Source organism: Hesperophylax consimilis, chromosome 6, assembly GCF_061612785.1.
Source record: "Hesperophylax consimilis isolate HC1 chromosome 6, BYU_Hcon_1.0, whole genome shotgun sequence".
Taxonomy (NCBI): domain Eukaryota; kingdom Metazoa; phylum Arthropoda; class Insecta; order Trichoptera; family Limnephilidae; genus Hesperophylax; species Hesperophylax consimilis.
Window position 1 is genome coordinate 3370459 of NC_142841.1, and position 27461 is coordinate 3397919.

At 33.3% G+C, this 27461-nt stretch overlaps 1 protein-coding gene across 1 annotated transcript in view; it reads left to right on the forward strand.

Moving 5' to 3' along the window:
* Window positions 1–27461, forward strand: part of LOC149422845 (alkylglycerol monooxygenase-like) — a 123936-nt gene that overhangs the window by 60813 nt on the left and 35662 nt on the right. The window contains exons 8-9 of the mRNA XM_089632314.1: window positions 6640–6774; window positions 15954–16067. Of these exons, the coding sequence (XP_089488440.1) occupies window positions 6640–6774; window positions 15954–16067 (249 nt within the window). The remainder of the gene's footprint in view (window positions 1–6639; window positions 6775–15953; window positions 16068–27461) is intronic.

Below are 27461 nucleotides of genomic sequence, written 5' to 3' on the forward strand. Positions count from 1 at the left end.
AGTTTTAGCAAAATATAAGTCAAAAGAAGTATCCCAAGAATTTTGCGATCAAAATATTTCTAATATTCTTATAAAATTTTTTAAATCTAAGGGAATGCTTTGTTGAAATCTAGATTTCAGTCAAGGGTGTATTTATTACAAAGGAATTTGTGCGCTTTCGCTGTTTACCTTTCAGGCAGAAATTTAAAGGATTCCAATATTGTATGCAACAACTGAAGCCTTCGATGTAATACCGTTTGTAAATAGTTGAAATCATTGGCCATAAACATGTTGGAGACGTAATTTCTACTAGTTCTATTCAAGCGCATTTGAAAGCTAGCGAATATCTGAATAGCAAGTAAGCTTTTGAATTTGTACGACAAATTTAATGAATGATATGATTTCCTCAAATCTCTATGGACTTATCACTAAGTAGAATTTACGACAGACAATTTGTCGATCTTCCTCATTCATCTACATTTTGAATTCTGAGATAGCTTTACTTTCATAATGTGAGTCTATAATAAGCACTGAAGTGATAAGTCGATAGAATTGTGTCGAGGGCTTGCCTGTATTCCCAAAGCATGCTATTGTTTCCATACTTCTAGTTAAATTTATTCACATTTATTTCTTGGGGAGATAGAGTCACTTGTGATAACCGTACGCGGTGGGAAAGAATACGCGGCGATGATCGCGACAAATTCGTGCGCTTATTTCTCAAATCAGTAGTTCTTTAGGTCGCCTCCAATCCGATTTTGCGTGTAGTGAACCCTACATAACAAATACAAATTTACAGGTAAGATACTGTTTTACCATGGTATTCTTATTTGTTTCGCCTTTGTTACCGATTGGCGCTAATGTATAATCAATTGTGTTAGGACGGTGCACGGAGAAAACTAACTGATATAAAATATTGCTGATTTATTAATTCCATGTGTGTAATTTATGTAATTTTTGTGTATTTCCATGTGTGGTCCATGACAATTTTTAAGAAAATAACATTATTTTCACACGTACAAAGAAACTATTCCCGTACAGATAACCGTTTAACTGTTTTTTTTAGTTCTATTTTATTTTTATTCTTGCTAGAGCGATCCCGATGATTTACAAAACTAATTTTAGGACGGAATGAACTTAAAATAAATAGGTGGGAGTTAATAGGTATAATTTTACATTTTGATATCAAAATTATAAGTTTCACATACGAAACATTACAAAAATAGAAGAAGGGAAGTTAAAGCTAAGGTAGAAATTTACAATAAGTACTTACCCACTAAATAGATTCGTAATAGTTCATTTTATTTTAGTGTTAGGGGGTATAAGCGTACGCTGTTTTGTGGATGCGTACACTTACTCCGATAAATACAAATGTTTATAAATATACATATTTTTAATCTAATTTTTGATCCTTATCGTGAAATATTCTCGAGTAAGAAAACATCCGGATAGGTCATTTGGCACCCAAGGGCAGATTGAAAGCGGAGTGCGAACACTTGCACTACGGTATTTGTGAACTCACCTCGCCTATGGGTCAGATATACGCAATCCTCCGCCCTTGAGGTGATTTTGCACAAAAACGGCGCAGTAAAAATCTTCAAAAATCATTTATTATTATTAATCTACAACCATGTGAAATTTTTAAATACATTTTTTTTATATGCGCGGTTACCCCACATAACTAATCAATATCTACTAGGGTACTTAATCAAGTTAAAGTCATTTAAAGCAATCTTTTGGTTCTGAATTGTCGTCTCTCACTAGATCGATCCAGATAATATCTATGGTCTTCATCTCTGGAAGATTGCAAATATATATTATTTTATTGGATTTCTATACTTGAAATCACTATATTTATCAATCAGAGTATAATAGTTTACCTCTCTAATACAGACGATGTCAGATTTGATTTTTCACCAAACAGAATTAACGGGTAATTGTTTCAAATTTCATGTGTATTTAAGTAATTAATCACAAATGCTTCACTTTGGAATCCTTGACAACATTACGCTAATAATCATACTCCGTGGTATAAACTATTTGGCATACCTCCCAATATTAGCTTTCATCTGTAGGCATTTAATTTGTACCGAAAGTGTCGGTATACGATTATTAACGTAATAAAACCAAACCCAGAGTGAAACGTGAGAGGATTACTACTTGAAATTAGTTCGTAGAATCTAAACACAAGCACATGTTGCTATGTTCGCCTAATCTGTAATAAATATGAGTAGATTATCTCGGAGTTAGTTCGCAGAAACTATAAAAAATACTTTTCGCAACTTATCGGCAAAATTCTTTACTTTAGAAACTGTTTTTTTGGAGTAATCATTTACCATTTAGTTTTAGAAAAAAAATTTAAGTTAATGTTCCTTTTCATACGCTTATTATCAGGAGGTATAGTAATTATTAAATGTATTTCGACAACCTAACCTTTCTCTTCCTCGTGTTTTTCCTCACCCCTCTAACTTTAGCCTCACTACCATAGACATTCAAAATGGTGGACTTGCCCTAACATGAAAAAGGTATAATTTCGTTGAATTGAAGGCAAACCACGTGACCATACTTTTGGCACCAGGTTGCATTAAATAAACTACAAATTCAGTCGTACATGACCTCCGAAGAGCGCACATTGAAATGACCAGACCATGTGCATAAAAGTAAAGTTCGCTAAAGTAAGGCAAAGTTTTACAGCGCATTACATTGTGGGACTTAATTTTTTTTTTTTTTAAGAAAGACAAACATTCCTGGGTTACAAATAACTTGACAATATTTTAAAATATCCTACTACCACCACAGTGGAAAATGTTGCTTGTGTCGTGATGGAAGCCTGGCGTAGCGACGCTAAAAATGAGGGAATGAGTAAATTATAACACATTTATAAAAGGGTTTTACTAAATAGTGTAATAAAATATTTAAATTTGGAAACAAGCCGGAACTTTTGTTGACCCGATTTTGGTTTTGCACTTAAGTTTTTTAAGTTTAAGTAAAAAATGAATATTAATTCGTAAGTAAATTTTATTTTCTCGTACTGGAACAGTGATATTACAATTTGAGTTGCCTGTATAGATTTAGATTCATCTATTGACAAATTACAGAAAAAGAGATGACGGTAACGCCGCCTCCCGCTCTCCTCGACACTTGGTTTGTTCCCATTTCCCTAATTGACTGGTCCATACATTTGAATGTCTACGTTTGAATGATCTAGTCTAAAGATATACAGGTGCCAGCGGTAGGATAAAATCACGCGGTCAATAATAAGTAATTGGGACTAAATAATTAGGTATCATTGTAATCATGAATTAGTAATGTAAATCCACCATCAATATCTTGAGGTTAAGTCACAAATACATAAAAATCATCCCTTTTACGCTAACATTCATTTGATAACCCAGCCGTCGCGCGTAGCGTCGGGAAACAAAAGATAGGCGTTAATAGCCTTCACTGTAGCGATAGGTCATGTCTCATTTTATTTAGCGAGCGCCACAGTATCAGATCAATATTTTGGTACGGCTCAAAAAGTTGACTTAATTGAACGACGGCTCAATTTAACGGGAACCATGAGCTCAGAGCGATGAAAATACTATGGTCGCGCGATACGCCTCCTCCCATACGGCTCCCAGCTTCCAGTTTCTAGCGTAAGCATATGAATGATCGTACGACTGTTGGTACCGGATAAGATAACATGCTAGGTTGTTAGTAGGTGTCGGTTCACAGGTCCAAGTCCAGATGTAGAACTATCAGACGCCGTTCACGTCTCTGAGTATCCAATAACAATTTATAATTAATTTTATTGGCGCTATTTTTTTAAAATATCTCCTGATAAAAAAATAGTAACCGAGTAATCAATTGAGTCGTTGTACTGTTTACCGGGAGTCGTACGGCTCATCAAAAAAAGTTAACTCAATTGTGCGCCTCGTTCATTAACGACTCATCACCATTTCACTGAGGGAAATCAACCATTACTATAATAACAGTATAATATATAATGTGTGTACTGTCTCTAAATTAGTTCGTGGAGTATATAAAAGCATTCATACGTTAATTTCAGTGGACAAGAGCGTATAACATTCCCTTCTAAGCAAATTGCGGTGGAATATTAGATCTCAATCGCCTGGGAATGGGATTTGGCCATTCATCCCCAATAATCGGGCAGTTTATTGTTCAGTCAGCGATTAATTGCTTCACAGCATTGCGGATACTTCACGGAGGTAATGACTTGAAGATGAGAAATGTCGGAATGTTGAGCCCTTTAATTATAGTAATAAATCACACGATCTGTCAAAAAATTACGAAATTTTGCACTCATCCTTCATGGATGTTAAAAAAAATGTTTAAAAAAAAAATTATTTCAGCATTACAGCCAAGTTTCAGAGAAAAAAAAGTCTCAATTTACATGAAAAAATTTAAACGAATTATCATATCTGCACATTTTTTTCATTTTTTAGGTTAAACCAATAATTTAGCTCATAAGTTTATCCTCAGCTATGTAGTTTTAGCGTATTCAGACCAAGACTCAAGCGGCATAATTTTCAGTTGAAAACGAAAAAAATATCGATAAAATGTAATGAGTAAAAAAACATCGTTGGGCGGAGCTGTGTAGTAAAATCTAGGTGTAATAAAACACGCCAAGAAAAATACGTTTTGACGCTAAAAATCGTTATACGTGTGAGTTTATATTCCATTACCAAAAGATTTGGTCAATATTCACGTCGCGATTCGTCTGCAAAATCTAAAACTGACGTTCGCCCAGCCATAACTTACTGGATAAACCTAACCGTAGAATTGGACTTTAACGTTAGCCTGAGAATAAGTGGCTGCGGTTTACGTTGGATGTGAGACATACGCCACGCCTTATGGATGACATACAAAGCGTACGTATTACGTATCACTGATCACAACCCGAATCCTACCTTCTGATTCTAACTTCAACAAAAAGAGTGCGAAATGAAAAATATATTTCAGAGGGAATATGAATGTGAGGGCTCTTGTGAGATTTGCGGCGTTTCTCAACGTCAAGTACGACGCAAGTCTATTCGCAAAGGGCCCATAAGTGTCATTCGGTAATTTACCGCCAGATTAAGAATCTAGGCTCTAACTTTAAAGAGTTATATAAAACGTAACACTTTCTATTTTATCACCACTTTATATTCTTTTTGAGAGTTCTGGTGTTGGTGTCACGTTTTTTATACTTCATTTAATTTGCTGGTGAATGGGTAAGAACATAAAATGTCGGGTTTATGAGGGAAAGCAAATTAACAAGGGTAGGTTTGGCTCGAGGAGAGTTCTTCCCCGAAAGGGATGTTAAAAAATAATTGCTCTCTTGTTTTTGCTTAATTAGGCACCTAGCAAAAAAACACTGTCGAATTCATAAAAACATGTCGATTAATGAGGTCTTTATTGTCAAGTGCCAAACTTTGTTGACTTCATTTAGCTAGGAGTATTTTAATCCTGCTTTGTGCCTTGTACTAGTATCGCTCGTAACAGTTTGCTTTTAAGTTCAGTTAATGAATCCATGTTTAAAGTTTGGAGGGTGTGTCCGATGAAGCATTACTTAATTTTTATTTAAATCAGGGGCGAATTATCAAAGGGTTTATAAAAGGTTCAAAATAACCTTAAAAACAAAATTATGTTAATTTAAATTTTTTTACTTGTGTTTTATTACAATAATTCACTAAAAAAGAAAGAAGGATGGAATTTACACGACATTTTCTTTGGCTTTATCAAAGTCCATCCATTCAGGAAATGGTCTATTTTACGGTAATGCACGTTGTTTTTCGATTTCAATCTAATTTTATGGCAGGTATAGTAAAGGTCCTGAATAGTACCTTCTTCTTAAATGATTAAATATTACTGGGCAACCTTTAAAAGTTACTGCAATAAATTGAATATTTATTAATTTTTCGAAGAAAACTTCTTCGGAAAGGTTTTCACTTTGTGATGACATTATTTATTTTAGTAAAAAGACAAATAACTAAGTTTACATCACTTTATTTGTACACAATCAACATGTTTCGTGAACAATGTTCACTTCTTCAGGATCAAACGTATACTAAACTTAAAAATTAAATATAGATTACATATGGGCGGAAAGGGCAGAAGGGAGGGGGGGGGGGGGGTAAGAATGTGGAAAGTTTATCAATTAGTGGGAAAAGGTTCAAAAGAGGGTTTACAAAATTTTGCTGTTTATTAATTATGTCTGCCTTATTATTAACATTTTTTCTGATTTCTAATATTTAATTTAACTGAATATTTAATTTAACTGAATATTTATTCTACACTCCTCGAAAAATCAATAGGTTCCCATGCCAATAAAAATCGGACATGTATATCGGAGACACTATCTAGATTACAAATTTATTCGAGTAGAACTTTGTAATTATTAACTATGGGCGTATAACAACAACAATAAACAATAAACAATTATACAAAAGATAGCTACCACAAATGTTGATGAATTAGTAAAGGATAATATTGATTTGAATTGAGATATGAGATCGACAAATATGACAGATCGACAAGTGGCGAATATTACCTTTTTCTGTTTCTTGTTCTGATTCATCTTTCGTTTAGATTTATTGGTATTATCTTCTCCTTAAATGATCACATTTGAAAACTCCGCTTGTTGCGTATGAACTTTATAATTATTTTTTATTATTTTAGACATTCTACACGATGCACGTGGGTCGCGCCGTGTCTTCCTATAAGAGTTTGAAATACCAGATCGCCGCTGCACTCGCTGGGCCTAGCTGGTCCCCTGGGACCCCAAGACTGGGAGACGAGAAGGAGAAACTGGACGCGAGTATCTTTATTAATTTATCTTTTCACTACGCCTAGCTTCAGTTAGGCAGACTTGACTCTGAATTCAATGGAATATCCGGAAATTCGTTCACAATATACGGTAGGACACAATATGCGGGAAATCCCATCAAAATATTTCACTATAAACAAGTGTAACGAAATGTTTATAGATAATCGTTTCGATTGTCTCGCAGTACCTGCGAAATGTCTTTCATTAGGTAAATTGTTTTTATGTTGCAACAAGGCTTAAAGCGGCCAACTCGCGATTCAATCTATTAAATTCCAGAAATATTCTAATAATCAGTTGGTTAAACGCTCGAATATAAAAAAATGACTTATTCACATTAAATTCACATGTGTTTTTCACATTGAAAGGCGTCATATAAAATTTCTTTGTAATTTTTCAAAGAGGCGTACTAGACGTGGGTGAATGGTACCAGAAGATAAATTATGAAGCAACCTGATGGAAAGAAACACAAAAAAGTATTTCTAATGTATGCGCCAGCGATCTCAAATTATACACCAGGAGAATATCATTTCACATTTATTGATGGTGAACTACGTCGCGTTATTAGCATTTTAATCAAAATAAACGTATTTAGATGAATGTCATATATTTTTAGAAGCATACACAATCATCACAGAGAGGTCAAAAGGCAATGTTTTTTATAGAAGACTGCAGCACATAAAAAAATCTAATGTTTAATGAGACATAGAACCGAAATAGGGGTTAGTCTATTTTTACAAGTGAAATTAAATAGATAACTGAGGCGTATTTGTGGTAATCCGTGCACAGCCAATTTATCCGCAAATGGGGAGGTTCTAAAATAGTCTGCGTTAAATTTCATTCACTAGTACAATTCATCTTGTTATGATATGCTGTGCCAGGTCATTTGCTCTGCCGTGTGGTATCTTGAACAAACTATGGCTGTAAGGATAATACTAAAAATTAAAAATATACATATATGTAGATGTGGCACGTGAAGCGCACGTTGATAGAAGAAAAAAATGGGGACGTCTAAAGAAAATATTGGCAAGAAAGTATCTTCCAACCGTACATCTTTAGGTACCGAAGGGATCAATGAAATTAGTCCTTCGGAGTATGTAGCATTGAAATACTGGTTGAACATACTCGTAAGTGGGATTAGTAAGAGGGTGAAGAAATGTCGGGATTGTTACATGAATAGATTTACAATAATTTAGATGTCAGGTAATAATATATTAAATATATAAGAAGCTATTTAAACTTGAATGAACTAAGTAGAGTGTACCAGACCGTGGCGACTAATACCCACGGGGAAATTAGTTATTTATCTCAGTCCTTTGTGATATTGATTAAAGCGAATTCATGTAAACGATACTACCTTCAATCTGTAACTTCAGCCTACAATAACAGCTCAAGTTTAATGGTATTTATTTTTGTGTATTTAATTCCCCCCGGAAGACCCTCTCATATTCTGCAGAGTTAGAATGTCTAACAATGTAGACTGTAATCATAATGGAAGATCGCGACTGGAATAGAATAAAATGATCATATTTAGAAAGGGTTGCATTTAAATGAAGATTTTCTGTAAGAAAGGCTGTGTTCCGCTTTTTAATATTCTTCCTGCAGTTTCTTCATTTCCGTTCCTACGGTTAAATTCATTATTCAAAGAGCTTTTCTATGAATTTATATGAACTATGAACTAAAAAATGCTTTTTGTTTTTTTTTTTAAATATAACATTTAAGTTGAGTTTGACGGCGTGGCCTTTATAAGTAAAATAAATCATATGATTACAAATGAAGAGATCCGAAAATAATGCATATCCTATGTAAAGGATATATTATAATAAAACAAATAAAAAACATTATTCCACTTAATTTTATTTTGACCGTAACCGGTTTCAGCTCGTCAAAGCCATCTTCAGACCGGTACACAAAATTCTTAGTCTACGGTTTATATACACAACATATGGTGGAGGGGGGAGAGAGGTAATAATTTTTTTAATCAATTTTATTTGTTACTAAGTCGTTATTTATGATGGGAATCATAAATAATGATTTGACAATAAAATTAGGTCATTAATAATGCATATTACCTGTGAGGTTTTTTCCTAATAAATATTGAAATGAGCTACAAACCCAAGGTAATTAGCTTACTGGAATTACCAAATATTTAGAAATTCCACAATCTTAAACGACTTAGTAACAAATAAAATTGATTAAAAAAACCCTATAAACTACCCCTTTTCCCCCTCCCCCATATGTTGTGTATATAAACCGTAGACTAAGAATTATGTGTACCAGTCTGAAGATGGCTTTGACGAGCTGAAACCGGTTACGGTCAAAATAAAATTAAGTGGAATAAAGTTTTTTATTTGTTTTATTATAATATATTATAATGGAATTCCACCACGAATTATCGGTCTCAAAAATAGAAATACTATGTAAAGGAGTTTTTTTTACACTTATATATAACTAAATACTAAATCAATAAATCCCAAAACCAAGAACATTTCTGATAAATTTCGTGGTAGAGCAGTAAACTCATAGGTTCCACAAAAAATATCCAAAATATGGATATTTAAAAGATTTTTAAGGTATGTGGGATTTTGACATTCAAAAATACATCCTCACTATCGAAAATTAAGGGAGATATTTCCTCAATTGTATTTGGCTAAGTTTTGCGACTTGATTTAGATTCTTAACTTTTCTCTTCTCTTTCCCCTTCCAATGATATCGACATTTTTAATAAAACATATTCGAAGTTTAAAACAGGCCTAAACATTTTTTAAAGTCTGACATATTATTGCTGATAAATTCAGTTTATAATAAATATATTTTTTTAGAGTCTGACATATTATTGCTGATAATTTCAGTTTATAATATACATATATTTTTAATGTATGATATATTATTGCTGACAATTTCAGTTTATAATAAACGTATTTTTTTAAAGATAAAGTAATGTTTATAAGACAAGGTATTTATGGATAGTACAACATCTAAAAGCCCCATGGGCGTATAAAAAGAGTAAATAATAAAAATTGCCCAAATTTGGGAAACCATTATTTTGCCGGCTTTGAAAGTAACACAAAAATGTATATGGTTTGAATTTTGAACGAATTCGAACATGTTTTTCTCATTTTTACAATTAAATTCTCGTTTAGGAAACCTGGTTCCTTTGCCCAATATCGTGGAATGTCTTTGAGAATTCAGATTAAAGGAAAAGTCTGGTACAGAAATGGGATTACGATTGCGTATTATTGTCAAAAGTTTTGAGAGGCTTCAGAATTTATTTGAGTGAGGGAAATAAAATATACGCTCATAATAATATCTTCGCTCGGAAAGGAAAAAGGAAAAAGCATTTCCAGCGAGGCTTTGAAGGCAAAAAACGTCTTTATTCGTAAATATTATAATACTATGAATTATGATTATCCAAACTAATGGAAAATTCTTAGTAGTTCGTACAGCGCTTTATTTAATTTATTAACTCTAGTTTCTTCCTACTCCCTCCGAGTTCGTCACTAATGTCTACTTTCACGTCACTATTACTAATCTCAATTAGTGTGATATATTAAAATTAAATCTTGCGAGGTTACAAGAGAGATTTGAAATATTGAAAAATGTCAAGCGTTAAATTTTGCCCGTATAAAAAATTGTATCATCAATAACATTCTTCTATAAAGGGTCGAGAAAATTATGGACCTTGTAAATATTTTGGATTGTAAATAAACTTTTGCTCATCATTTAAATGAAAAAACAAACAAGGCCATGAAATGTTTGTGGCTTATTTTGAGGACAGTGAAAGTTTTTAAATTAATTAATTCATTTAAATCACTATTCACTGGTTTGGTGAGAAGCAATCTAGATTATAATTCGAAAATCTGGGTTCCATTTTATAAAATTCACCAACTAAACATCGAGAGAGTGCAGCATAATTTATGTTTGCATAATTTAAATTATATTGATAAAACATTTAATATAAAATAATAAAATAAAAATTACATATATATATATATAATTTTAGAGATTCGAACCCAGGATCTCTGTCTTACCGGGACAACGTCTTTATCTACTTTACCATTGAGAACTTCTGTTTCATGTTTCGTTTAGATTTGTCACTTTTATCATCTTCTTTATTGAAATATCACATTGATGGGTATAACTTTCAAAAGTTATAGAAAAATTGTTCCAATAAAAAAACTAATATTTGTATATTCGAATTTTTAAGCTTTTACATTTACTATGAGATTCGAGGGGAGAAGTATCACTTGCTCCAGTTAATATTGAAAGGCAAGATAGAGGGTCACAGAGGGCCTGGTAGGAGACAAATGTCTTGGCTGCGAAACATACGAGAGTGGACCGGCATTAGAAGTGTGGAGGAGCTATTCCGGGCAGCGCAAGACAAAGAGACATTTTCAAGAGTGATCGCCAACGTCAGGGGGACCTGATACGGCACATAAAGAAGAAGAAGATGAGATTGTTGTATCATTTTCTAATGGATATCATACGAAAAGCAGTAACACGTAGTTATTATTTCAAAGGTTAGTTTGCGGACGTAAGCCTGCATAAATATAATACGACGTTGTACAAAGTTCGATCTCTCTGGGAACCCAAACGACAATCAATTATAGCGACTACAATGCACGCTCCTAGTTAGCGTTCGGAATGACTGCATCCAATTTTGAATTATATTTACACCTGGAAATAATTAGTGGTTTTCCCTGATTATTCGAAAGCCCAAAGCTTTACAAGCTTCATATTTGATTTCAATTAATTATAACTTTATTTTGTGTCAAAACATTTTGAATTTCATGCCAATTTATTGATAAATTAGTCATTCAGAATATATCGAGAAAACGTGTTCTTTTCCTAATAAATACATTGAAGGAATGCGAAAAAATCAGTATGTCAATATTTGTATGAACACGTGTTCCGCTGTCCTCATAAAACATTCGATTTCAATTGAAAAAATATTTTTTCAATTGGTTTTTTTCAATTTTGGTTTGAAAAACTAAATAAAAACTTACAAATTGTGAATAATGAGAGACCCTGCCCTAAAATCATAAAGCTGTGGTTAATAAATGATCAATCCATGTACCTTTGAACACCTTAATGTAAATTCCCAAACTCTTTGTTTTTAGTGAGGTGCATTAGATATATTATGTATTTACAATTACTCGTTAGAAATATATTTTGCGAATGTCTGCAATAAAATAAAATCTGTGAAATGTACCTACTTAGAAATAAGACTTACTCATGTACACATAATCATACAATGTTATAGACATAGACTTAAGATATTTTGATTCGGTGGATCCTGCAGACAAGTTGGCATGTGACAGCTTAGTCGGTCTACTTTTTTTGTTAAAAAAAATAAAATATATATTTTGTTAGAAACTCTGTCAATTCATCCGTTAAAAGCTTAATGTCCCGGTTTTAACAAAAAATGAATAATTTGGCAAGATTTATAATAGATTAACAGATTTTATATCAGTAAGTTTTCTCCTTGTACACACATCAATGTAATGTATTATTTATGGCCCTATACTATATGAGAAAAAAACACAACATTTTATTGACCTGCGATCACTTATTAGGGTGGCGCGGTAAGCCTTAAAATACCAAAAAAATATATTTTTTAAAATTTTACTGGAGCTTCTCCCAAATACCAATTCAAGCAACTTATATATTTTATTATTACTATGGTGGCAAGTGTTGGATGATTGTTTCTCGCTCTTGCAACTCTCCCTAGTAACTTCAGTCAAAACTTTAGTTTTGATGTTATGTTTGTATGTGTGGGTAAAAAACGATTAATTATTCTTGAATAACGGAAAAAGTGTTTCAATTAGAAAAGTGCTTAAACCATTAGAAAATGATACAACAATCTCATCTTCTTCTTCTTTATGTGCCGTGTCAGGTCCCCCTGACGTTGGCGATCACTCTTGAAAATGTCTCTTTGTCTTGCGCTGCCCGGAATAGCTCCTCCACACTTCTAATGCCGGTCCACTCTCGTATGTTTCGCAGCCAAGACATTTGTCTCCTACCAGGCCCTCTGTGACCCTCTATCTTGCCTTTCAATATTAACTGGAGCAAGTGATACTTCTCCCCTCGAATCTCATAGTAAATGTAAAAGCTTAAAAATTCGAATATACAAATATTAGTTTTTTTATTGGAACAATTTTTCTATAACTTTTGAAAGTTATACCCATCAATGTGATATTTCAATAAAGAAGATGATAAAAGTGACAAATCTAAACGAAACATGAAACAGAAGTTCTCAATGGTAAAGTAGATAAAGACGTTGTCCCGGTAAGACAGAGATCCTGGGTTCGAATCTCAGTTTAGACCGTTATCTTTTTTATTTTATGTGATTTGTACGGATTCATGTTTCGCTTAGATTTGTACTAAGATAATACTAATTATCTTCTTCTTCAATGATATAAAAATTTGTTTAGTGCCGAATCAGATAAAATAAAAGTAAAACTTATTCACTTAGAAATTGTTATTATGTACCTTTACTAAACTTATGCTGTAGTTACCCCGCGATACACAAATTTCACCAACAAAATGTAAATGATTTCCACTCGGCCACTTCTATGCAAATTTCATTATAGAACTTCTACAATTATTGCCATTGCTTACTCAGCTATCAAACGAAGTCAATCTTTGCATGTTTCCCGTTAATACAAGTCGTTAGTTCCTATTGTCTGCGCTTCTGTTAACGCTCAATGATTTCCATTATATCTTAGAAGTCTAACGAGGTGACTGTGAGCTATATATTATAACCTACTTTATCTACCTTTGGGCAGAGGCCCTATATTGCCCACTGTTTGGAGTTTGCCCAAAGTAATTCAATCGGCGGAAACATCGATATTCGGTCGATGCGAAGAAGCAACATTGTTTCAAATTCATGACAATAGAGAATATCGGATAGTACAAATTGAATTTATGGGGTAACCCACTAACTGAAGATGTATGGAAGGAATAACGATTTACACAGTTCATATATACTTATTTGTTTGAAATTAACTACGCAAGTGCTCAATATCATTATTGACAGTCATAGTACAATGCAGAAAGCAGAAAGAAAAGAGAAATTATAAGATGATAAAAGTAAGCAATATAAAAGAAAAAAGAATAAACATTTTTTATACAAAGTTATTGAAAATAATAAGAATGAAACAAAAACAAAAAAACTGTTAGGTAGTGACCTCGTTAAAACATGCACTACTTAAATGTTTAATTAGTACAGCTTTATACCTCAATGGAGGCGTATTAAAAACATTAGCTAACATAGCATTACAGTTACAAATGGTGTGGTTTCTGTTTATAACATAATTGCAGTCTGAAACCGTAGTATAATTATCACAATAATACATACCCTGATCTAGGGAACCTTGTTGATAATAATAAGAACATAAAAAAGAATCAAAATTAACAGATAAACTATGCAACATAAAAATATAGGATCATTTTTTTTCTTCTGTTACTTCAACAATTATAATGAATAATAAAAAAAACATGATTTGTTGATTCTAAAGGAATTTCAGATCTAAAATTAATACACCTCAAAATTTGCGTTGGACTCTTTCAGTGATATTAATTTCAAGTATTAACGACAGGTGACCTATGATCTGTGTCACTTAGTTTTTTGTTATCAATTACTACTAACTGCATAGGTGATTAGGTATCTTGAAATTTCTAGAGAGCGTTCTAATATAAAGCTTTTATCGTATTCAATATCACTTTATTAATAATTCTTCACCAACTCCTTTACTTCCCCACTACATTCAGCCCCACGACATTCCACAATTGGGGATGCCATACTTTTCGCTGGCTCCAGACGGTTAGGAGCAGTTGGCAGTCTTGTGCGGTATAATAATAGTAAAAATATTCCAATAACATTGCAGACGATTTATTTCGCAGTGAATAGTCAATTTGCATTACACATTTTAGTATATCCTCGAAGATACTGCCGTGATTACATACCATTCAATTTGGGAGGCGGGTTCAAGTATCGCAGCCCCGGGAACCATTTATTGGATAACCAACACCTCTGCCATAGGTCACCTCAAGTGTTTCGCTAAGTTTGGTGATTTAACAGCGGTGCCGGGTTCATTGGGTTAGGTGTGTTCACGATGCGCCTATCCACCGGCTGCGTGGCGTACTGGATAGAAAGATGCTGGTTTGGGAAGAGCTTTTGATCTCTCCAACTGGACTTTCAAGACCCATCGCCTTGCCGCAGCGGGAGGGAAAGATCATTCGTCCGTCGCTCCTGTACACACTGATCCTTATATTCCCAACCACCCCTCATACCCTTTCTTTTTTTCTTTCCCAGAACCTCCACCTCTTCCTTTCCTTGAAAATATCCTCCACACAGCATCCCCAAAGATGACGTAGGCCCCGAGGAAAACTATTTTCTTGAAAATTACCTTTATGTAAAGTCCCTCCTTAGAACAAAAAGAAAAAAAAATAAACAGATTGAGAGATTTTTAATTAAAAAAATGTTATTTGAATTATTGTGCGTAATTATATTTTAATTATTGAAGACAATATTAGAGATTTCTAAACGAAAATTTGAAACAGAAAAATCAGAAAAGGATACGTCTAGGTCCTGGGTCCTGAGTTCGTGTCCTAGATGTGACTGTATCCTTAATGTAACTGTTTCAGATTTTCGTTTAGAAATCGCTAATATTGTCTTCAATAATTAAATAATTAATAACTCGAGGTTTTACTGAATAAAGTTATTCCGAAAAATAAAAATAATATTTTAATTTAAGAATAGGCACACAAAAGTTTTGAGGTTATTTACAAAGTAGACATATAATATCTCCTGTTTTAAATTTTTTATTTAATAGCACCATTCCTCTTGTGATTCCACGCTGTGCTAGAACATCTGTTCTGCCGTGTGGTGTCTTGAAAATGTTTTGGTGAAGTCTACGACTAGATAACAATACGAACATCTATGGAGTAAGTTGAAATTTCAGAAGAACAATTTTTTTTCTTCCATATTTCAGTCCCTCTACCTTAGCCAGTAGGATTGTGACTCTCTTAATTGGGCTGTTGCGAGGTGGAAGGACATGTAGAGAAGATAAATAATTTTTAAACAGCCCATTAAGAATCAAATCCAACAAATAAATAACAACTCTCTTTAATATATTAGCTAATTTGTTATTTTTTTGTCTCACAGATCCGCTTCCGAGAAAAATACGACGTGACCCTACCGACTTGGTGTAACCTCTACCTCCTGGTCCATTTTTCCGTGGTGGTTTACGGTTTCCAAGAGCTGGCTCTGAAGCACATGGTAAGTGGAATATTATACATTCATCTAATGCCGGAAAGTGAATGGAGAAAGAATTGAGTAACATTATTGTCCGTTTGCCCGGGAAACGCGAACTTAAGCAGCGCCGTTTGCATTCGGAAAGCGCATGGCCCCTACGTGATATTGCCTCAAGATGAAAATTCTATTAATGCAGATAGATCGCATCTGGGTTCTTTCTATGAAATGTGGAATAATGTCGTGATATAAATGCAGTAATGGTTGGAAAAATTCCCAAGAAAATAATGTAACAACAAAAGTATTTAACTTGTCGTAACAGGACCCATTGTATTACCAAGCATCGTCTTGTACAGGGTGGGGCGCGGGAACTTAAAAAAAATCACTAAAAAAATAGTATTGGAAAATAGGAAAAAAAATGTACCTCTATGCAAAGAAAACGGAATACAATTTATGTCTCCAATACTTTTTGTTTTATGATTTTTTTTAAATAAGATAGTTGCCGCGCCGCACCCTGTATTACACAGGATTTCCACGACGTGGAGAGTAAAGTGCGCTAACTTCGTGAGGTGATTCTACATGATGGTAGAAGTTAAATAACTTTTTCGAAATTCCAATGTTTGTTTTCCCATACAAACATATTTTTCTTAGAAGAATAATTCAACGTCTTAACCTAAAAACTACCTCAAAATCTTGGAATTTCGAAAAAATTTATTGTCTTTTTTACTTCTACTATCATGTAGAATTACCCCACGAAGTTAGCACATCCCTGGACGACATGTATATATATTTATCTATGGACATTGGGGAACAAGATAATACTAACAATGCAAAGAAAATAAAAATGTTATATCCCTTTCTTGCCGAGACAACGTCTTAAACCACGCGGCCATTGTGACCTGATTATTTTATATCAGTTTAGTGGATCTCATATCTCAGACTCTATGAGACATCTCTTCGACCGCTATCTTTAAGTTATCTTCTTCTCCAATGATTAAATAAACTTTTAAATTTGATCATTCAGTGGCTAAGTTTGCATCGCGTTTGGGTTCCACTCAGGCGTCGTTAGTTCAATTCCTCGGCTGGCTAAGTCTTCTACACAGCACAAACAATATTTTCCGCTTACTATGGTGGTAGTAGGAGATTTTCAAATAATTTCAATAAGTTATTCGTAACCCGGGAATGTTTGTCTTTCAAAAAAATAACTTTATTATCTTATTAATTTTATTTTCCCTCATAGTTCACTGTTTTTTCAGTAAACTCTAATTCAAATGTTGTTCATGTAGGACAAAGATATATAGACTTTCAAAGAATAAACGATAGCGTATAAAGGATATAAACGATAGCCGGTTGCGTTTTCGTAATTTCATCAAATACTACATTCTTCTTCACGGGTGTGACTGAGATAAAAAGATACGCTTACTCGCTTACACTATAAGACGGAATACTGTGTGAGACAACCTACTAACTGCTATTAGGTTGTCCTTATTATACTTATGTATTGCTACGTTCACTATCTCACTTTATTTAAGAACGCTGTAAATCTTCGGGAAACAATGTCTATATTTACGAATGATATCGTATTTCTTGGCTTTTACTGGTGTTTTTCCGAGTTATGAAAACATTTTCTCACCACACATCATTTTGGCACTTTTTTCATGCAATTTACTTGAGGTCGCACTTGACCTTACGCGACACGTTGTAGTTTAGTACTAAAACTACGAAATCTAAAGCACTACAATTGACTTGCTTTTGGTTTGCCACTTTGAGATTTCTACAGCGCGTCTATTTAATTGATTGATTATTATTAATAATATTTTTTTTCTTGCCTTTTGTACACTTTTCGTTATTCTGTATTAAAACATATTAACACAGTACACTTTTAAACTTTTCTATTTATGTCAATGGCACACGTTGTGTCGTTTGTATTTAAATAAACAATTCTTAAAAAAACTGATGATTGCAAATTTTTTTTTGTTTTACATTAAAATAAATATTTAAAAGTCATTGCTGAGATAATAAGAGATTTTCTGTATTACCTGTAACCTATATTATAATCTACTACCCATTTCTAGAATGTATTAATAATTGGTTGATGATTAGAATTAATAAGAAATCAGCATGATTTCTCAAAATAAATTATTGTCGAATTAATACCGAATATCTCAGTTGTATCATTTCTGAACCTAATTAGAAATACCATTCCTTTGTGACGAGGCACTAATTATTACGTAAATTGCTTATTCATTCAAAATATTTCCGAACATTTCTAAAGGTGTCTTTACAATATTCCGAAACTAATAAATGGAATAAGTTTTCCCCCAAATAAAAGTTGTTTATTGATTGTTTTAGGAATCCATGTACATATTTAGATTATTACGTTTAATTTTCCAACATTTCGAAATCGTGACATTGTAGTGCATGATGGTACTAGATTAGTCTATCAGGTTACTTATAGCTGTTTAGTATTGTAGAGACTGAAATTATAATAAATAATCGGGGTTCATATAATTCCGACCGCCTTCTAATTAACATACATATCGGAGCCCATTGTTATTCGGTTACATTAAAAGTTCAAGTGTTTTATTGCAACCGGAGTTGTATTTAAAAATAGAGTTTATGAGAAACCCAGGAGACACAACAAAATTAATTAGGTCATAGTTCAGACAGGAAAAGCCTTCAATATCGCCCGATGAATCTTACGCTCTGAACTGAAACTTTCCTTACAGGTAATGGCTTTATTTATCCTTTGAAATTCAATCAGCTTTGTTATTCCAGCCTTCCAACTTCCTTCACAACAACATTTCCAACTTTAACATTAAGTGGGATGTGGGAATAAGCGAAGTTTCCAAAATATTTGCCTATTATACAGTTCCCCTGACCCTAAATAATGTTTTTTGTGGAATTATTTTTCATCTGCCGAGACATTTTTATAGATGTTTCACTTGAGACATTCTTAAAAAAAATTCGGAACTAATTTGAAATTCAAAAGTAATTTTTCAGTCTCTGAAGTAATCGAATAATTTATTTGATATTCCTTTTTTTAAGAAAGACATACATCCCAGGTAACGAATAACCTGACATTATTTGAAAATCTCCTGCTATCACCACAGTAATCGAAAAATTTTGCTTGTGTTGTGGTGGAGGAATTGAACTCACTACGCCTGGGTGGGACCCAAACGCGACCACCGGTGGCTAAGTTGACATCGCGTTCTGATTGTGGAAATCAACTTATGATGAATTGTCATACTGATGTTATCCTGTTGGCCTCCGTGTCTGAGTGGTTACGATGCTTGGCTACGAATATTAAGGTCGCGGATTTAAATCGCGGCGTGCGCAAGTAAATTTTATTTAATTCTTTTGTTATTTCACAGATAGCTGTTTGTAGCACGTTTTAGAATTGCCCTTGTGACTACCATTCCGAATCGAAATGTTGGGCGTTGTTTGAAATCGGTTTAGTTGTGCTTAGTGACTAGATTTGAATAGCCAGGTACCTCAACACTTTTATCTTTCTCATCTCCTAACCCTCCCCATAAACATTTTGTTTGTTTATTCGTTGATATAATATTAATTTAATGGTAAGTCATTTCGCTACAGTTGTGGAAAAATTACATGATACCTTTATACTGGCCGATGAAATTGATATGTTCAAGAAAAAATATAGTGGTTTTCGAATTTAACCCTTAATTTATTCCTTTAACCCATATTTCGCCGCTATCAGTTCCCGTGGTCAGATTTTGATGAAATTTGGATATGTGGTATATAAACACACAATTAAGAAAATAAAAAATTTTAAAAAATGAATAAACTTATACTTACGAAAATATGAGGTGGTGCGTTTTCGCACCGTCAGCGAAATAGGGGGGTAAAAAGTAAATGTATGAAACCAAACAAGTTTATTTGAAAGTGGATTTATTTCTCTTCATTTATTAATCATATTACTAATATTAACTAAAATTAAAGATATTGTATATATAGGTAGGAAAGTGCACCTTTCTAAAAGACATAATAAGAAATTAGCATACACAAATATTATAATAAACACTATTTTCCGGTATGGTATAATTCGTTACATTTATGGTGCAATGCCACATTACACTCTGGACACATAAAATATGTGTGTGAATGACATATGCGACATCTTTTTCTATTTTCCCCCTTATTTAAAAAATGACTACTCCCTGTTATACTTGACCTCGATGTTGTCGCAAATCTACTGGGTCTGCCAATAGAAGAAGAATTTACTTTTGACGACTTCATGAGAGCGGTGGCCACACTTCTTCTAAAATTCAAAAAGCTCATATTTTCTTCTGGATGAACCATTTGGTATAGTTTCCATGCATTACAAAGTGCCACATCACAGAAGTTGGAGAATATTGCCCACCACCACTTTTTACCACGAACCCTTATTCTATAGTTTGAAACGAAATTATCCGCTAAATCAACACCTCCCATAAAACGATTATACTGGGTAAGAGCGCTGGGTTGAGTGACATTTATATATCTTTTTTTTAATATTTGAATACCTCGATACGTTTTTAATAGGCTCTACGATATCAAAATTAGATGCCACTGTAACTACAGCACTATCTTTCCATCTAACGACCAGTTAGATTCTTCACAACGTTGCCTCCCATACCCAAATTATTAGTATTTGACGACACTTTGTTTTTTGCCATATATAGGTATATCAAATGCATAAATATATCCATCTGCAGAAGCCAATGTCCACGACTTATATCCAAATTTGATTGGCTTGCCATGAATATACATTTTACACGAATGTTTTCCTCTATAAGGGATCATTTGTTCGTCTATTGACAGCGCATGCCTTACAATTCCGAACTGTTTAAAATTTTTATTCAACTAGGATAAATATGGTCTAACTTTATAAAGTTTGTCAGTCGTATTGATATTTAAATTGTCAGCCAAATGTAAATTACTCTTGACGTCACGATAGGTTTGTCTGGTCAAGCATGACCTAACAAAAGGATTTGTAATGTCCTCATCTAGAGACCAATACATTTCTTCACGAGGTAACCTATGATACCCAGTGTATAATAAAAATCCTATAAATGTTTTTATATTATTGATCGTCAACAATGTGGCTACTTTGTTTTTTAATAGAGCGTAACCATTTGGTTGTTCTACAATTAAGTTAATAAGATCATCATTAAAAAATAGTACAAAGAACTCGGTACAAGATTTACCCACTAATTTTCTTTTCACATCTTCGACGCTTCTATTCTCAACGTTGTTTGGCACTCGCGAATAACTAGGTTTCGATTTCTTCCAACGCATTTCCCTTGGCATTGATGACGAAGATGTTGATGGTTGGGGTTGGGATGGAGTTGTTGAAGGTTCACTCATCAGCCTCTTGGAGTGGACTTCCAAAGTTCCTGCCGTATCTCCGAAAGTATGGCTAAATGCAGCGTCTTCATGTAAATCATTGTCATCAAAATCCTCTTCATCAGTAACTTCGGCGACTTCAGGTGGTAAAACGACCACATCTGGAATATCTTCTTCGCCGTCTTCATCGTTGACATTCCAATTCTCTGTGATAAAGTCAGTAGCCTCTTGTGCGGTAAAAAAGTCATTTGGATTCATCCTATTCAGAAGAAAAACACAGTATTAGCGATTGATGCCGGTAATTATGAATAAAATAATGCCAAGGTTTTTACCCCCGTATTTCGCTGACGGTGCACTACAATGCACCACTTAAATAAACTATGTAAAATGAGTACTTTTGAAATTTTTATTTTTTTTAAAGTGCTCAAATTATTAAATACTAGTCAATTCTGTATTAAAAAATGCTAGAATATATTAAGAATTTTAGTCATATGTTAAATATAATAATTATTTAAAAATTGCTTACCTGAGTGTCGTATTTTGTCCGACTTTGGGGGCGTCTACAATGCGACTGAAGCAAATATATTTCTACCTGTTTAGTTCTAACGGTAAAGTCAAACCTTTTCTATAAATACCTGAAAGAATAACAGTGAATCCTTATCAAATTATCAAAATATGACCAAGCAACCAGGATGGTGCGTTTTTGAACCGTCAGCGAAATATGGGTTAAGTACAATCTTTTGTGGTTGTACAGGAACTTTGTTATTTTCTTATCAGATCTTTATATAGAACACACCCTGTGGTCTATACTGCAAATAATCCAATCAGCCAAAAGCATATATAAACAAACTACCCAATGGGTTAAAGCTTACAATTCCGTTTATCGCGACTAAAAGTCACGCGTTAGGCCACAAGTCACAAGGCGCCAAGGTAGAGCACCTTCCTCCGCTGATGCTAATCGTATTGAATGGGTCGACTGTAACTGCATTAACTGCAGTACCGCACGAATAGTGTCCTGTAATGGTGCTCCACCCGGCAAACAGTGCACTTAGAATGCAATTTGTGACCTACGTGATTCCAGTCAATTAGCTGATTGGTTTTGCTACCATTTGTTTATGGTTTCGAGATCTTTTGAACATGGATTAACGCTCTGGAGCGTGCCGCAAACAGTTTGAGAAGAATGAAGATAATGTTGGTAGTTCTTATTCGAAGTATGATACCGTTATATGACCGAAGGAGATAGGGTCCCATTAGCTCAGTTGGTGGAGCGGTACTCCGGAAAGGCAATGGTCCTGGGTTCGAGTTCGAAATGTGACCGAATCTTTTTCTGTTTCAAATTTTCGTTCAGGAATCGCTAATATTGTCTTCAATAATTAAATATTTCAACTTCAGGTTTTACTCAAAAGTTATCCAAAAAATAAAGTAAATAATTTATGCTTGCGCACAGCAGGATATGAACCCGAGATTCGTAGTCGAGAGACTTACTCCGTATTTTCCGAGAAAACTCAAGAACTAACATCCTTTTTTTTTTGGTAGAATCCACCTCACTAGGCTGAGCCTGTTCCGAGGTGGCGGGAGTGTGATCTAATTTTAGATAATGCGAATTTACATAGAATCAAAGATTTAAATAAAAAGATATAAAGAAAAGATAAATAAAAAAGATAAATAATAAGATAGATAAAAAAAAAAAAAAAAAAAACATAAGTAAGAAATTTTGAAAATACAAATACATGAATAAGAACAAAAGAGAAATATTGAGGCGTGGAGTGTGCTATAATTTATAGTATTGTAGATGTTATCTGTCCGCAGTATACAATACCTTTCTTGACTATCCATGTGTGGATTTTGTGTCTTATATTTACACTTGTTGCCAGGTCTTGGGAAAATTTTTGGGGCCAGATTATGAAAATGTCTTTGTCCATAGGTGGTATTTATCTTCGGGGTCATGTGTTGATGTCTGTTTCTCGTTTCGTAATTGTGTTGTATAGTATGATGGTTAAGTTTGTCTTTTTGGTAATATAAAGTTAAAATTTTTATGTATAGTTGCTGTATGTTCAGTACGGTGAAGTCCTTAAATAACTGTATTGTCGAGAATCTATAAGGTTTTTTGGGATTAAGAACTGATTGAACTTTAATTAAGGCTTTTTGCGCTTTGACAAGAGGGTCCATATTAGTTTTAGCAGCACCACCCCAACCAATCATACCGTGAGTGATAATTGATTGGACTAATGCGAAATATATTATTTTTAGAGTCTTCGTTTGCATTATGTTTCGTATGTTCTTTAAGAAATATATCAGTTTTCTAACTTTACCCGCTGTTTTATTTATTTGTTCTGTCCATCTAAAATAGTTGTCAATGTAAATGTCTAAGTATTTAATTACCTGGGTTCGTGTTAATGGGTTGCATAGGCATTTGTTTTTAGAGTAAATTTTCACCCATCTGACTAAAATGAGTGAACACTGCTATTAAGCCATATCCTAATTGGATGGTACCCAGAGTTATTTATTATATTAATTTAATATGCATTGTCATCGAAAACGAGTTTATCTTCCGAATTTCAACTCCACCGGATGTTGGGAAGTTAGTTATTTTCCACTTTCAAGATTCCATTTCATCCATTCATTCATTCATAAAATCTCTCAATCAAGAAACAAAATCGAAATTCAAATATATGCATTTAAAAAGGAGCCATATTAATAATGCTCATTTATCTTAATTTAGCTGTGGCGCGCCCAGGCCTATACTCTAGCCTTGGAAACGTTTATAAATAAATGAACTTACAACTCCTCATGAAAACCAAAGCTTTTCATACCTAATTATGCATCACCAAAAGAACATGTATGTGGGAGATATTTTGCACAATTCCCCCAAAAATGATTAATTATGCATCGAATGTTCGCAAATGGGATTTCAATGTAGTCGAGGTATATTCACGTGAAATATTTTAATGTATGTAAATATTTTAACTGCCGCGCTGAAAGCATTTTGCAATATGTATGTCGTCGGTTTTGCAAATCGAAATTTATACTATTTGTTCATCCCGCATAGCGTTGGTACGACGTGATCTAATTACTTACTTATTCTAATTACTTACGCAAAATATATTTATTTTTTCTAAATTGGAGTCTGTTTTGCGTTTCTTTGGAAATGTATGTTATAGAACTCATTAATAACTTTTGAAAATGATTTTTATTTAATAAAGATACAAAGTATGCTAATACAGTTTATTTACAGTCCTCCTCAGTAGGGATTGCTGTTCCGAGGGGGACTGTAGGTTGCTGTGTTAGTATTACTTCATAATTTTTATGATTTCCTCATGTTTGTTGACTGTACGTTGTTGTGTTGGTATTAATTTTTTTTTATTATATCGTCATCTTCATGTTTGTTGACTGTACGTTTTTGTGTTGGTGTCACTTCATATTTTTATTATATCGTCATCTTCATGTTTGTTGAATCTGCGTTGTTGTGTTGGTGTTACTTCATATTTTTTATGATATCGTCATCTTCATGTTTGTGACCTAGGTTGGTGTATTGGTGTTACTTAATAATTTTTTATTATATCGTCATCTCCATTTTTGTTGACTATGTTGTGTTGGTGTTACTTCATAATTTTTCTATGATATCCGTCATCTTCATGTTTGTTGACTGTAGATTGTTATGTCATACGCGTATATTTTGTATCTCGAGATGTTACATTTAGAATTGGACGTAATCATGTACACCTTACGTAGACGGCGATAAGGTTGAAATTCTGCCTGTTTTTATTTATGCAAGAAAAACATCTCTAATGCTACGTATACATCCACGAGCCAAACTGCCGAACTGCCGAACTGAACATCAACTTATGGGAAAGAAACGAAGCAACAGCAAATGGTGCGAAACGCCGCTTTCAGTTACTTCGTTCTTTCCCGTAATTCGTTGTACGGTTCGCGTTTCGGTTCGCAAATGTATACGTACCCTAAGATGCATGTTTTATTTTATTTTGTGGAGTTTAGGCTCAAACATATTTTTGATTGTATCGTTTGATCGTATTTTAAATTACTTTTTTGCCAGATATTCAATAAAATTATATGCGAAAAGGGTTTTGTAAGAAAGAGATTTTGCACTTCAGACCTGATACTTATTTTTTTATGGACATAAAGGCAAAGAATGCCTGATTATAATAACCCGGAGTGTATTCCACTCGTAGTAATCAATTATTTAAGCTTCTATAATACTTCTAAGGGATCAAAAAGAGGTGACTTTGCATGATTACTTTGCAATGCATCGCCAAAGACATTATTACCTTAATCGAAAATATAACTTTTTTATAAGTTTATTTACTTCGTATTCCGTCCAAAAGCGTGCTTAAATAAATCTTGATACTAAAAATTTTTCTAAATTCACAAGTTTTTAATAGATGTCACATCAGTTTACTTCCTGGAAGGTTTGTACAGCGTCATAAAATATTTGCAGTTTAATGAGATTATTGGGCCTACAGGAAGGAATAATTTTATGATAAAAGCTGGGCCTTTACCAGCCATCTACGTAAATAAGTTTTACCTGTTCCCGTAATAATTTATGGTTTTATGAAATTAGTAACCATTTATGCATCGAAAAGTTTTAATTTTCCTAGCAAAATTTTGAATTGTAAATTTGTTCGTTCAACCAGTCCTATTTTTGTGTCAATAATTAATTTATATCTACAAAACTTTATTTGAATTTAAAACTAATTACTAATGACTTTGGGAGATAGTTGTACCTTTAGCGGCGTATTTAAATAATAAAACAGATCTATGATTAACCTCTCAGGCCTCTGGTATATTGACTATTATATTTCTTAAAGACGCTCTCAGAAGGTCGGAGAATTTCTGTGTATTTCTACTTTCCAACACAATCCAAATAAATGGAATATTTCTGAACGTGTCCGAAAACTAAAAACTGTTTTGAAAGGTTTTCAATTTTTTTACAAGAAAAAAAATCTTAAATAAAAAAATTGGGAGCAAAAATGGAAAAGTTTTATAAATGGCTCACTTTTTCGTCTAAACACTAAACTAAAATTACTCATAAGCAAAAAGATGTACATTTTCTTAATAATGCATTATAAAAATTACCGTCTCTTAACTTTGGCGTGAATGAAAATAATCAATAAAAATATTTTTTTCTCAAACTACTACAGAAACCTTTGGTTTAATAGAGGTGTACATTTTAATTCTTCTGTGGTTTACTTCCAGATTTGAATATAAGTCTTGGCATTTTCTCCTTCTAACGCCGTTTGGTTCATATTTGTAAATTACAGTAAGTTTCTATGAGACCCAAAACTGAACAAATTGACTCTAAGGGAAATAGCTGTTTGTTCGTAAACTAAAAAAATTAGCCTGAGGGGTTAAATATATTTGATTATTTGATTATTTCTAGTTCTATTGCTAATAAGACATTGCGGTGCCTGCTAATTGAATGACTAGTGTATGTAAATATTATTATAGTGTTCTCGTTCTATTGCTAAAAAGACATGGTGGATGGTGGTGCCTGCTAATTGAATGACTAGTATTTCTAATTCTATTGCTAAGACATGGTGGATGGTGGTGCCTGCTAATTGAATGACTAGTATTTCTAGTTCTATTTCCAATAAGACATGGTGGTGCCTGCTTATTGAATGACTAGTACATCTATTCTATTGCTAATAAGACATTGCGGTGCCTGCTAATTGAATGACTAGTGTATAGAAATAGTATTATAGTGTTCCACCCAACAAAAAATTGTGTGTCGGTTTTTGATTTAATTCCTAGACGCAACCGAATATTTTATAATTTTTCTGTTTAAATTTTTACGTTCGAGGGTTGTTAGTATTATCTTCAATGATAAATATATAAACTACCGATTTTTGCTGATTGCTGATTTTATAATGATACAGAAATAAACCAGTTAAAATGAGATAATTATGTCCTACGTTACACAAATATTTAAATAAGTTCAATAGAAAACTCATTATACAACGTAAACACTTACTTTAAGTCGCAATTTTATGTTGAATCATTTGAATATTCTTCTTCAAAACCATGTTGATAATTAATTACAAAATCGACAAATCA